This window comes from Hermetia illucens, chromosome 4 (assembly GCF_905115235.1).
Source record: "Hermetia illucens chromosome 4, iHerIll2.2.curated.20191125, whole genome shotgun sequence".
NCBI classification, from domain to species: domain Eukaryota; kingdom Metazoa; phylum Arthropoda; class Insecta; order Diptera; family Stratiomyidae; genus Hermetia; species Hermetia illucens.
Genome location: NC_051852.1, coordinates 15,945,740 through 15,958,377, shown reverse-complemented (window position 1 = coordinate 15,958,377; position 12,638 = coordinate 15,945,740). Strand labels below are relative to the sequence as shown.

The 12,638-nt window shown below is 42.6% G+C and overlaps 1 protein-coding gene across 1 annotated transcript in view; it reads left to right on the top strand.

Annotated features, from left to right (window-relative positions):
• Window positions 1–12,369, top strand: part of LOC119655784 (UDP-glucosyltransferase 2) — a 109,399-nt gene extending 97,030 nt beyond the window's left edge. Inside the window, exons 4-7 of the mRNA XM_038061874.1 lie at window positions 3,406–3,702; window positions 3,829–4,493; window positions 4,559–4,681; window positions 10,823–12,369. Coding sequence (XP_037917802.1) covers window positions 3,406–3,702; window positions 3,829–4,493; window positions 4,559–4,681; window positions 10,823–10,955 — 1,218 coding nt within the window. The 3' untranslated portion in view covers window positions 10,956–12,369. The remainder of the gene's footprint in view (window positions 1–3,405; window positions 3,703–3,828; window positions 4,494–4,558; window positions 4,682–10,822) is intronic.
• Window positions 12,370–12,638: the final 269 nt, after the last annotated feature.

Genomic DNA, 12,638 nt, shown 5'->3' with positions numbered 1-12,638 from the left:
TCATAATTGATAAGGGTCACAGGCAAACCCTTCGTAAAAACAAATGGGGGCATTATGATACAATCACCGATGGAAGAAATGCGTAAAATATATCGAGCATAATCTAATTTCTCATCAACCATTGATGGAGAACCTTTGCATTATCAGGGTGCTATCCTCCTCAGTTTTTAGGCACTGCGTTTAATTATGAAGACCCATTATTTAACATTTTGGAACTTTATTGCTCCCAAAACGTTAATAATGCCTCGAATGGGGACTGACCTCATGCCGAATGCCTTTGACTGCCGAAACCCAACTATGATTAGTTTTTGGAATGCACACAATCCTAGACAACGATAGCGAGGGACCTAAAAATGCCCGCTTTCTCCAACTTGAGCGGAAATTCCAACAATATAAGGTAAACATTCTGGGCCTAAACAAAATAAGATGATGGGACTCTGGAGAGTACTCCTCTCTCTCTTACCACACTAAAGACAATGTGCTTTTATACTCTGAAAAGCTAAATGGTAGCAGGCGGAAATCTTATGTTTATGACAGTTACCGCAGGGCGTGCTCTCCTGACCTGGGAGTCGGTTTTTGACAGACTTTTAACTGCTAGATTCCGGTCCGAGTTGAGGAGCATCACAATTGTACAGTGCTATGCATCAACGGAAACTTCCGATACAGTGGAGAAGGATGCTTTCTACGAACAATTACACGCAGTTCAATGGAGGTTTCCTAAAGGTGACATTGTGATCGTAACGGGTGATCTGAATGCCAAGGTGTCATTCACGGCGACCGTAACGATAATGGTGCGAGAATCGGTGATTTCTGCAACCTCAACCGCCTGTATGACCCAGCTGTCGCTCGAAAGTGGGGGACCAATTTTGCTGATCGGACGTAGGATACACTAAGTAACTCGTCTGAGAATATCGATGAGCATCAAAAATACCCTTTTCTCGGATGCTACACAAGGTGTCGTCCACGTCCCGAAAGCGCGCCATAAGATCTGGCTAACTGCAGAATCGAGGAAGGGGATCAATGAACGGAAGAGGATGGAAGCTCTATTGAACGCCGCTCGCGTAGGGCGCTTGATATCCGACGCCAAGCGAAGTCACGAGAAGTTCAAGATAGTATGCGCTGTGGCAAGAAAGAATCTGCTATTGCGCTAGCCAGAAAAACCGAACATGTCGCAGAACATTAACGGTCGACTTCTCATCCACGATGACGAGCAACTGAAGAAAAGGAAAGAACACTTCACCACGGTTCTTAGCCCTGTGATCGGGTTCCTCCTCTTGTGAATAAAATGGCCAGTTATTCAGCTAAGCAGAAGAGAACTCAATTCTGCCATCTATGGACTCAAACGTAGTAAAAACGCTACGATTGACGGTCTCCCCGCAGAGTTATTTATCGCTCCACATGCAGCTACCGCAAACATGTTACTTCCACAAATCCTGGGAATTCGAGACCTTTCCCGGAGAGTGGTAGAAGGGGATGATCACTTTGAATGTGACAATTGGAACTCCTGCTGTTTCAAAAATAATAGCTCAAATAATCTTCGAATGCATCAAAGAACATCTCGAAAGATTCATCGACAAAGAGCAAACTGGTCTCCGCTCCTGATTCTCCTGCATTGACTACATCAACAGCCTACAAATTACTTTAGAACAGTGCGAGAAATTTGGATCTTCGCTCCACCTGCTCTTCATCGATTTCGAGAAAGCTTTTGATAGCGTGAACAGAGAGTGGATCTGGCATGCTCTGAAGAAACTAATAGCTGCTATCAGAGCGGCATATAATAGCGCAAAATATCACGTGCTGCACCGAGATAGCGGAGTCCACTAAGGTTACATTCTGTCAACGACAATATTTCTTATTATTTTCGGTGACAGTCTTTATGCCGCCTTGTCCGGAGGACGTGAAGAAATTCAATGGATTATGACATCTTTCATCAAGCAACTCGATTATGTTGGCCACATCTGATTGTTCTCTTGCAGGTTATGATCCTTAGTCAAATGGCTTTGGATTAGGAAAGAGGGGCAAGTAGAATTGGACTGATGATAAACACCAACAAAACAAAGGTTCTTAGTCTGACGAGTCATCGCACTCTCCCTATCTGGATTAATGGGCAGAGCACCGAAGGCGTCGATCAATTTGTATATCTTGGAGACGTGCTTCCTACTGACGGTGGAAACGAACTATAATACATGTTGTCCGATGGGTTAACAGCGCTAGATTCGCTTTCGATGCCTTGTCTAAATTTTTGAAATGCAGTTATCTCAACACCAAGATCAAGGTGAGACTGTTCTGTGCTAGTGCTTTTTCTGTGTTGCTATATGGGAGTAGGACGTGGAAACTGAACTCCACTGTCACTCAAAGCCTTCAAGCCTTTGTCAACACCTGTCTGCGTCTATCATCGAAGTACATCGGCCTGATACTATCTCAAACAAAGAACTTAATTGGCGGACAGGACTGCCACTCGTACGCTATGCCACCGCAAGGCAAGAATGGCATTGGAGAGGTCACACATTAAGGGGGTCGCCAATTGCATTGCAGGCTACACCAGTGCAGTGCTACCCCCAAGATGGCCGACGAGTGGGTCGTCCCCAGGCCATTTGGCGCAGAACAGTAGAAAAGGAGTGCTGGTGTATCAAAAAATTGTAGCATGGGGATGGGGCGGAGAGGAGATGAAGCTTATTTCAGGTAATCACGAACGAAGCGTTGGTGCCTAGGTGTAGTTGACGCGCTATACCGCATCAAGGGGTAAATGACAACCATATTTCCATTTTCATCACCATAAAAAGTGCTTGATGAATTATGACTAAATTGCTACCAAAAAGAATTAATCAAAATGAATATCTGTATCTCTAGTGAAATCTTGTTTTTGTACGTGTTCTACGGGGGCTACTATGCAAGTTGCTTGTTGAAATTTCCAAACACTACATTAGACTCTAGCAGCCAGAGCAGCTGCTATATGTTTGTACGTAAAAGTACCTCAGCTTGTTGCAAAACTACGGAATACGTATGAAAGAATCAAAGATTGCCATGAACCCGAAAAGTCACATACGAGCACCTATAGATGTGAATGTGCATTTCTAATCGATATCGACCTACATTGATTACTAACATAGTGATAGTCAGATAAAATTCTACTCAGCGTACACAAACATCTATGAAACTAAGCATCTCAGCGCAACTGAATTCACATATGCAGCAGGTTCATTGCTGGTCACAGGTGCTCATTGGAGCATTATTTTCGAGCCCATATACGTTCTATCCACTCATGTTTACTCGAGTATCTTTAATTATTGAGTAACCATGCCTAGATTGTTGCTTACAGAATTTATCATTAAATAAAATGCATATGGTGTGTCTTGCTGGAATTTTCTTAGATAGTAATTTGTTATTTTGTTTTTTTATTTCCAGTCATGTGAGGCAATGTACAACGATGCTGAAACGAAGGAGATGCTGTACCGAAGTTTTGACCTAACAATCCTGGACGGAGCCTTTCCAGAATGCGCATTGGGCCTAGTCTACAAATTCAAAACACCATTTATGTATATCAACACAGTCGGATTCCACGTGGGCAGTATGTCCACTGCAGGCAATCCAACTCCTTTCTCGGTGACCCCTGCCTTTTTTAGTTCATTCACCGATACTATGAACCTATTTCAAAGAGCTTTAAACACAGGGATGCATATAATGGCGAACCTAATGCATGTGGTGAGTATCTAAACCTATAGTCAATAACGACAGTCATTACAATTATGACCAGTAATGTCCAGCGAGACTTTAGCAGAGACCAAGAAGGAATCCTTCGCCTTATTATTAACTCAAAAACTATTTCAGGTAGTCGTATTCGGTCTTGAAAGGATCCTTCGTAGACAGATCAGCAGTGATGTCCCCGGAATATACGAAATGTCAAGGAACGTCAGTTTCATCCTTCAAAATGGTCATGCCACAGTTAGTTATCCCCGCCCTCTCCTTCCAAACATTGCTGAAATAGCGTGCATACACTGCAAACCAGCTGGAGCTTTACCCAGTGAACTAGAACACTTTATAAACGGTGCAGGAGAGACTGGTTTTATATATGTCTCAATGGGATCATCAGTGAAGGCCGCAAATATGCCTGAGCATCTTCGTCGTCTTCTTGTTCAAACTTTTGCCCGACTTCCTTATCGAGTTCTTTGGAAGTGGGAAGGAAGCACAGCCGGAATGCATGATTTAACTCCAAACGTTATGCTTAGCCGATGGCTGCCACAACAGGACATTCTCGGACACAGGAAGTTGCGAGCTTTTGTAACGCATGGAGGTCTTCTAAGCATGTATGAAACTGTATACCATGGATCACCAGTGGTGACTATGCCAGTTTTTTGTGATCATGATTCAAATGCAGCCAAAGCAGAAGTAGATGGTTATGCAATTAAGCTACAATTAGAAACACTAACTTCTGATAAGTTGTATAAAGCTATCATTAAGGTCATTCACGATCCCAGATATAGACAGGCGGCTAAGTAAGTTTGTAATTATTCCCTTTTTTAAAAGGAGTTACTAATGTTATTTATGATTTTGTTTCTAGGAAACGGCAAAGACTGCTATTGGACCAAAGATCGTCACCTTTAGATACAGCTATTTATTGGACAGAATATGTATTAAGGCATAATGGTGCCTACCATCTTCAAACACCTGGAAGGAATTTAAGGTAAAACATAATAAAATGTCAATTTTAAAAATATCCCAAGAAATCAACAAAGTTGGAAATGACGGCATCATGGCCAGTTTTCGGTAATATGCTCCAGTTCCCCTTATGACTTTCCAAGAAACTTGCATTCTTTCTCCACTGTTCTGCACCATATAATTCTAGGGCGACCCCGACCTTAGTTTGAGTTAAAATATAGGTCCTGAAATTTCCTATTCAACAGCCTTCTGGCCGGGCTGGTCGCAAGCTTTACAGAATCTAACGACATCTCCCACAAGAGAATAGCGCAAAAACTCTTCGCCCAAAAAGGCTTTACCGAGGTATCTTCTTTTAAGGCCTGTGGAGGCCGAACAGCTGCACATGAAACGCAGAGCGTCTCTTCCTTACATCGGCTGAACGTAACCGAAAGCATCAAACTAATATTTTCCATGAGGGAATTTCGTTGAAAAGGTTAAGAAGGTTTTTCAGTCGTCTTTCTTAAGAGGCTCTAGAGGATTCGGGCTCTTTGGAACAGATTTTCGTCTCCCCATGGTAGTTCAAATTTCTCCATACAGCTGCATGATCCTTTGCAACTTCACCTTCAGACTAAACTTGACAGTGGATGGCTCGCGGCCATTGGTCAACTATTCGTTTCTTTTGGTGATTACGGCAGAGTACGTTTTTTCAAAGACTAATCTGAAAAGCATATGATCGAAGGCATCAGAGCCACCTAATATTTATCCAGGCAGATCCAGATGGACACGTGACCAATCGTAAGGTCAGCTTTCAACGCAATAATGGTATGCACCCTATATGCGTCATTAGCTGTTTTCACCTTCAAATTAATGGGACGAAGGCGAATATAGGATAGCTAAAGTGCTACGATCGGTGTAGTCCTCATCGCTTAATAATACTCAGTCAACCGAAACTTGCTGATAATTATCACGCCTAGGTCATCCGTACATGCTGGTGCATAGATTTCGATGTACACAGTGCCTATTACCACGACCCATAGCAAGGACGAGAAACCCCCTCCCTATGGGCCTAAGAATATTGTTCCAATAGGCTTCCTTCGGACCACGCTGAGGAAGCTATCACTGTTGCTCGCAATTAGGACTAAAATGCAAATCCATTAGAAGAGGAGAAGAAGAAATCTAAGGTCCGGTACGGATCTTCCTCCACTACAGAATGCGAAGGACATAACTGATTAATATCGAATCGCTTCTATCCTACCTTGCCAAGTCACAAATCGCTGCGAACGAGTCATAGTTAAAGGCACCTTCGATATCTATGAATAAGTCCAGGCCGCATACTCTCAATTTTTTTCATTAGCTCGTGAAATGCTATTTTGGTGGATCTACCTTTCTGGTTGACATGCTTCCTGGCGCGAAACAACCACGTAAGGATGTATATGTGAGCTAAGCTAGTAATCTTCCCAGTTTTTTCAATGATGAGGACGTTAGACACCGTGTTCCACGAGGAACTGGGTAACGTAGTTCTTTGTCATTTTCGCGACCCGGGGGTCGTGGAAATGTTCAATTTTCTTTGATTTTCACCAGGTAGCGTGAAAATTCTTTCACATCCTGAATCTGGCCCGCTTCCCCTTTCAAACGGGGTATCGCATACACGAATCCGACGATTTTTCATCATTTTTACGACCTGGGGGTCGTGGAAATTTTCAATTTTCTTCGATTTTGACCCGGCCCTCAATTTGCCGATTTTCTGCCATATCTTTCCTTCCCGACATCTTAGCGTGAAAACTGTTGCACATCCTGAATCTGGGCCGTCTCCCTTTCAAATGAGGTATCGCTCACACCAATTCGACGATTTTTGCATTTTTCATCATTTTTTCGACCCGGGGGTCATGGAAATGTTCAATTTTCTTCGATTTTCACCAGGCCCTCCATCGGCCGATTTTCTGTTATATCTTGCCTTCCTGACATCGTAGCGTGAAAATTCTTGCACAACCTTAATCTGGGCCGCTTTCCCTTTCAAACGAGGTGTCGCTCGCACGAATCCAATGATTTTGCATTTTTCATCACTTTTACAACCCGGGGGTCATGCAAATTTTCAAGTTTCTTCGATTTTCACCAAACGATATCAAAAACTCGAGCCTAGTTTTCACTTCTAGCTTCCAAACTCTGTTGGGAAGACTTCCAAACTGGGGTCTCGTTGTCGCCGACCCTACTTCATATTTCCCTCAGTTCCTCCATAGTTACTGGAGCGTTTGCGTTCCGGTATTTTCGTCGGAAGAAGGCAGACTGGTAACAATTTCTAGCAGGAGGCACGGACTATAGACCTCACCCCAAAGATTTATACCGTCTCTGGGTTGAATGCTTTATACGGTTGTCGAACTCGAACTGTCATTTTTAAGCCGCTTCGGAAGTGAATTCCAATCGAATGATTCGCTGTTTCCTTACTATTTTCTGTTCACCCCCTGTAAACTGTAAACGAAGTATCAAGTATCAGCTCAACTTCGAGATCGTCTCGCTGAGTTAGCCTCTTGACAATAGCTTCTCCTTGAGGATTGTGCAGCCAACCTTTGGCGTTTCTTCGGAGCTTTCAGAGCCTCTTTGTATATATTCCAGCCAAAACTGAATCATAATTCAGAGCTTAGTTAAGGAATACCTTTCTCCTCTATTTTATAAAATTCAAGTCGACTATGGTCTCCCTCGGCATACAGCAAAGTAAATTTCCTTCCTTCCTTCGAATGCTTCTCTGATATTACTTGTAACCATCTGGAATGTTTTCTCAATTTCAGAAACTCACTGCAATTACGATCTTCATCTGGAAACCAGAGAACAATTTATTGAACAATACCAGCTCCTCCAAATTAGTCGCGCATTCCTCCGTATATCGTTGAGGGCAAAGTATAGCTTTGGAATTTTTGGGTACACTCCTACCAGCTCAAAGCAAAGTTTGATGCCTTGCGATGATGTGGTCCTCATAGCTAGGAGGTGTTTCTTCCTGACCTGATAGATTAGGCGTGTCACGCCTTGGCCACACGAGATGGTGTCGATAGAAGCCCAAGGGGCAACAGTGACAAAAGGCGCTTGCTTAAGCTCGGCCGTTAAGGACTAATTCCTATTAGATATGTAACTAATTGAATAAGTAAAGTCTAGGTTCAGGTTCTGCAGGTTCTAGGTTATATTGACTCTATCGAATTTTATCTCTCTTTCTCACTCTATCATTCCTTCGATTTCTTGACCCCTCCCTCCCTAAATACCAAAAAAATAAATCGCGTTGATAATCATTCCCTCTCCCGACATTCGCTTCATATCATGTTGGGTTCCTCTTTTTCATTCTCTTCTTTGCCCAAACTCTACTCCACGTCTTATGTCCCCCTATTGCTTTTTTCTCAAACTGCACTTTACATCTTTCCAGTTCTCCCATTCCTTTCTTCTAATTGGTTCACTGTCTGCCTACCACTCCGTCTGTCTGCCGTTTTTAAAAGTTTTGTGAAAAACAAAACCTTATTAAAATCGATTTTGCTGTTTCCCTGGCGACTGGTGGAATCGACGTCACTTTCAGGGGGCGCTGGAAGATGTCAGTACCCCCTCTTGCTGGGGATCCCTGGATTATTTTAAATAAGAGCATAGGGCGCGTGATCTGCGGAGATGATCGGCCTCTGAATCATCCTATCACAATTATAGGTGCTACCCCACAGATTTTTGTCCGCTTCTTATTGCCCTCTGAGCCGTTCGTCTGGCTCTGCGGTAAATCGGCCGAAGACTAGCTAGTTCACTATTCCACTAATAATTGGGTCTTCTAGTGGGGAATGAGTATCTCTTAGGCATCGATGCGTCACATGCTTTAGAGATGCTTTGTGTGACATGAAAAGCTCTATCCGTGGAGATACCCGCTTTGCTAGGCAAGTCTAACCACACCTCCATGAATATTTGCTCATCCATCGCTTTTGCAGACTATCCTGGTGTTCTTTTGGAATTCGGCTTCCGGGGTGCGGGTCTGTTGCCCTGTGGCTCCGTCCTTAGTTCAAAGGTGATTGCCTGGTGGTCGCTGTACTTGAAGTCATCGCTAACTTGCCAGGGCATATCACGTGTCAAATCTACAATTGAGCCTGATCCCCCTTTCCGATAAGTGTTTATACCACCTTCGTTGGCCAGAACTACATCCAACTGGGCGAATGTTTCTAATAATCATCGCTCCCTTTCGTTAGCCTCTTTGCTGCCCCATTCGATGGCGCACATATTAAATTCACCGGCTATCACCTTTGGACCTCGTCCCCTTACGTCCTGAAGAAGATCGTCTAATGGGTCTTCAAATTCAGACAGTGCGAGGCTCGGTGGGGCGTAGCAACTATTTACGAATATACCGCTTATTTTTGCCCATACAAAGCCACTAGCCGCCTGACCCATGCTATATTGTATGGGTCTCCATAAATGCAAAAGGGGTCAAATTTTTTGTTACAGTATACTTTCCGATGCTGTTCTTAGTTTTGACATCTGTTCGGAAAGTGGGGAGTGCGGGCGACCGAGAGTGATCGTTTCTTTCACGGACCCATTCTCGGAAAAAACTTAACCGAAGATCTGAAAAAAATCAGGAGAGAAATCACCTAGAGCTTCCAATACTTTCTTCAACACTGTTTAGTCACTGATGCATCAATGCATTCGCAGCACTATCTGATTCAATGATCTTTATCAAATTTTCTACCGGAGGAGGAGGAGTGCTTAGCTAAGTTTTGATGTTTCTCCTTGAGGTTTCAAATCTGAGGCTAGGGAGAAAACGTGTTCTGCATCTTCGGTTGCACCGTTACACATAAGACAATCCACTTATCCATCCAATCCGAGCGTGTAAAAATACTTCCTGTACCCACCACGATCACTTAGAAACTGGACTGAACTGAACGTTCAGGAGAAACTCCTATGCTGTATGACCACATTCTCTCAGTTTCTTTACTTAAGTTCGCTTCATGCATCTCTTCTAAGCGACTTGCCCCATCGGTTAAAATATTAACTGGGATCAACTCCACAGTTGCGCAAGTTGCCTCATACAATATTGTATGATAAGCCCAGCATGTTTGGAGCGCACTTACTCATCTAATTTACTTTTTTTGAGTGGAGGTGTAAATCGTCTAAATGTACTGGTCTGGACATCCCAATGTGTGTGATTTTTACCAACTAAAACCACCTACTCCGTAGCACCACCATAAGGTATTACATCATGGGGCGAAGTTAGCTCACTCTAATTCAGTCCATTTTCATTGAATTGATCGCATCCCCGTATCCTCAGATGTTGCATTCTCCGTTCCAAATCTACTGGTACCAGTACCTCTCCTGGAATTTTTTCTAGGTTTGTCCTTTCTTCTACGAACCGTGGACAGTGGAACAACACATGCTCTGAGTCCACTGAGACGCCATCCCATTTGGACATGCAAGTGGAGTGTCCAGTTTAAATCTGTACAGGTGCTAGCGATATTCTCCACGCCCCGTAAGAAACTGGGCAAGATTATTCTTGACCTCCCCATGCCACTTCTCCCGCCATTCCTTGATGGCATCAAAGCATCACTAAACATAACGATATCACCATTCGGTAGAGAAGGGATGATGATATCACTCTTATGATAAGTAATATTTTGTTATGCCCATTTCAAAGTGATGTCACATCGCAAGATATCACCAAATATAACCGAGTGATAATCTAATTTATCGTTTGATACATCAAAGTCTTCTTTCTAGTTTAATTGACGGTGCTAGTGGCAAATGTTAACTATGAGGATTCTTTCCCATCCCGGGTGAAGTAATAAAAAATGCATATATGTACTACCACTCTAGTGGTCTGTAATATTTGATAGCACCGGTTGCCGATTCTATTATGTGATGTTAATGATATAACATCACATGTACATCACATTAGTTGGTACTACTACTTCTCTTAAGGTTTATGATTTCTATAACTAAGAGAGTGCAATGGAAAGTGTTCGATCCGTTGAGACAGGACAACAAAAATAGAGCCCATAGAGTAGGGGAGGTTTAGGTAGGTGTTAATTGCATGACTGAAATCACAGTTTCTTCTTGTTTACCCAGGGATCACCATAAGATCAAGAATGTTCATTGCTTGATTACCATACAAATGTCATTATGATAAATATTTATCTCACTCTTGTTTGGCATTATTCTAACAATTTTAATTTAAATTTCTTTCCAGCTGGATACAATACTATCTCATCGATGTCTTCCTACTCTACGTTGGACTCGCTACACTATTTTTATATCTTTTCCGGAAGCTAGTACGTCATGAGCTCATAGCAACTTTACAGAAAAAAGAAAAAATCAACTGAAATACCAAAGCGATTGCGTATAGAAGCGTATCTTCTCCTTTTAGGGGAGTCAAGAAATCAAAAAAGAATAAAAATTGGAGATTTATTGTTAATTTGATGGCACTATGGTTACCTAATTATCTAAAATGAAGACAATCGTTAATGTAAATATCAATAAGGATTTATTGTAATTTATATGTTAGTTTTATTATTATATTTTAGCGTTCAATTAATGTAAATATTAATTAGTACGCTCGGATTCAAAATGGCACAAAAAATTCAAGAAAATGGAAAATGCACAAATTTATTTATAAGGAAACATGTTTGATGTGTACAGAACGTTAAGTTGAAAGAATTATTGTTTATTTTATGATAAATTATAACGAGTTGTTACTAGGATCTTTGTGGGAATGCAAAGTCCTATTAATTTATCTTAGTTTGTAGTCAATTATAATGAACTCTTTGTGATGTTGAATGAATTGATTTTTATCATATTTTTTCTTTTGTTTTGTAAATACACAATAAAAATAAGACCATCGTATTATTAGTCTGGGGGTTAAGCAGTGCACTGGTTACTGGGGCCAACCTATCTCTCTTTGAGAGTTAGCTGTCTCTATTCTAGGGTAAATTGTTCCTTCCCAGGGGCCAAACCTCTCATCTACCAAGACCGTTAGTGGGTAGTAATTGCCACGCCCTGTACGAGGTGGCCCTATTAACAAAACACTACGGATCTAGATTGGAAAGTCGAAAAACATCTTCCACAACGAACCGTGCCTGACTGTATTCGAACGGAGCCTCACTGATACCTGGTCGCCTCAGTGAGTAAGTTTCACCTTACTGTGCTACGGTGGGCTATCGGCACAAATAAGTACACGTATTAAAGCAAAGAAAATTACAACTAAACAAGTGGAACCCCGTATCGCATACAACTGCCCAACCGGACGGAGGCACATCTCCGAAATACTGAGAGTTGGGTGACTATACCCAAAAAGAGAGAAGCTAGGACGTCAAGCAGTGGACCCAAGGTCAACATTGGTATACTGTAAGGACAACAACCAACAAAGACCACTGCTCAAAAAGCAGGGACAAACAAAAGCACGTCTGAGATCAGTATATCAGACGTCAGGAAGGAGACAAGCCTCAGCGGGGCAAGTGCTAAATGATACCTGCATTATCTGAAAGAAGGCCTGAAACCAGAAGAGGCCCTTAAGAAGGCTCAAGGCTGAGCTAAGCCATCTTTATCGGAGCCAAAAAAGCGGGAAGCAGCGGAAATTAATCCGCATGAGGGGAATGCTCCCAAAAAACCAAAACCTGAACTCAAGAAGGATGAAAACCTGTCGTTACAAACATGATGATCGGATTGAGTCACAAGCCTCGGAGAAATGCTAGGGCGTCCACCTCAGTCGACGCGGCAGGACGGGCCCCGGTCCTGTCGAGAAATGGGCAAGGGTTCTTGACGCATGGACGGCTTCAGGACGTAAGCAAGTTAGTCAACACACAACGAACAAAACAAATACGTGTCTGCACGCTAAATGTTGGTACCCTAACTGGAAAGACGGAGGAACTCGCAAGAGCCCTTCGGAAAAGGTGCATTGACATCTGCGCTCTACAAGAAACCCGATGGTGCCAAAAGCTGCGACATTGAACGCGAACGCGGTAAAAATGGCTACAAACTTCTCTATTTTGGTAACCCACAAACTCAAT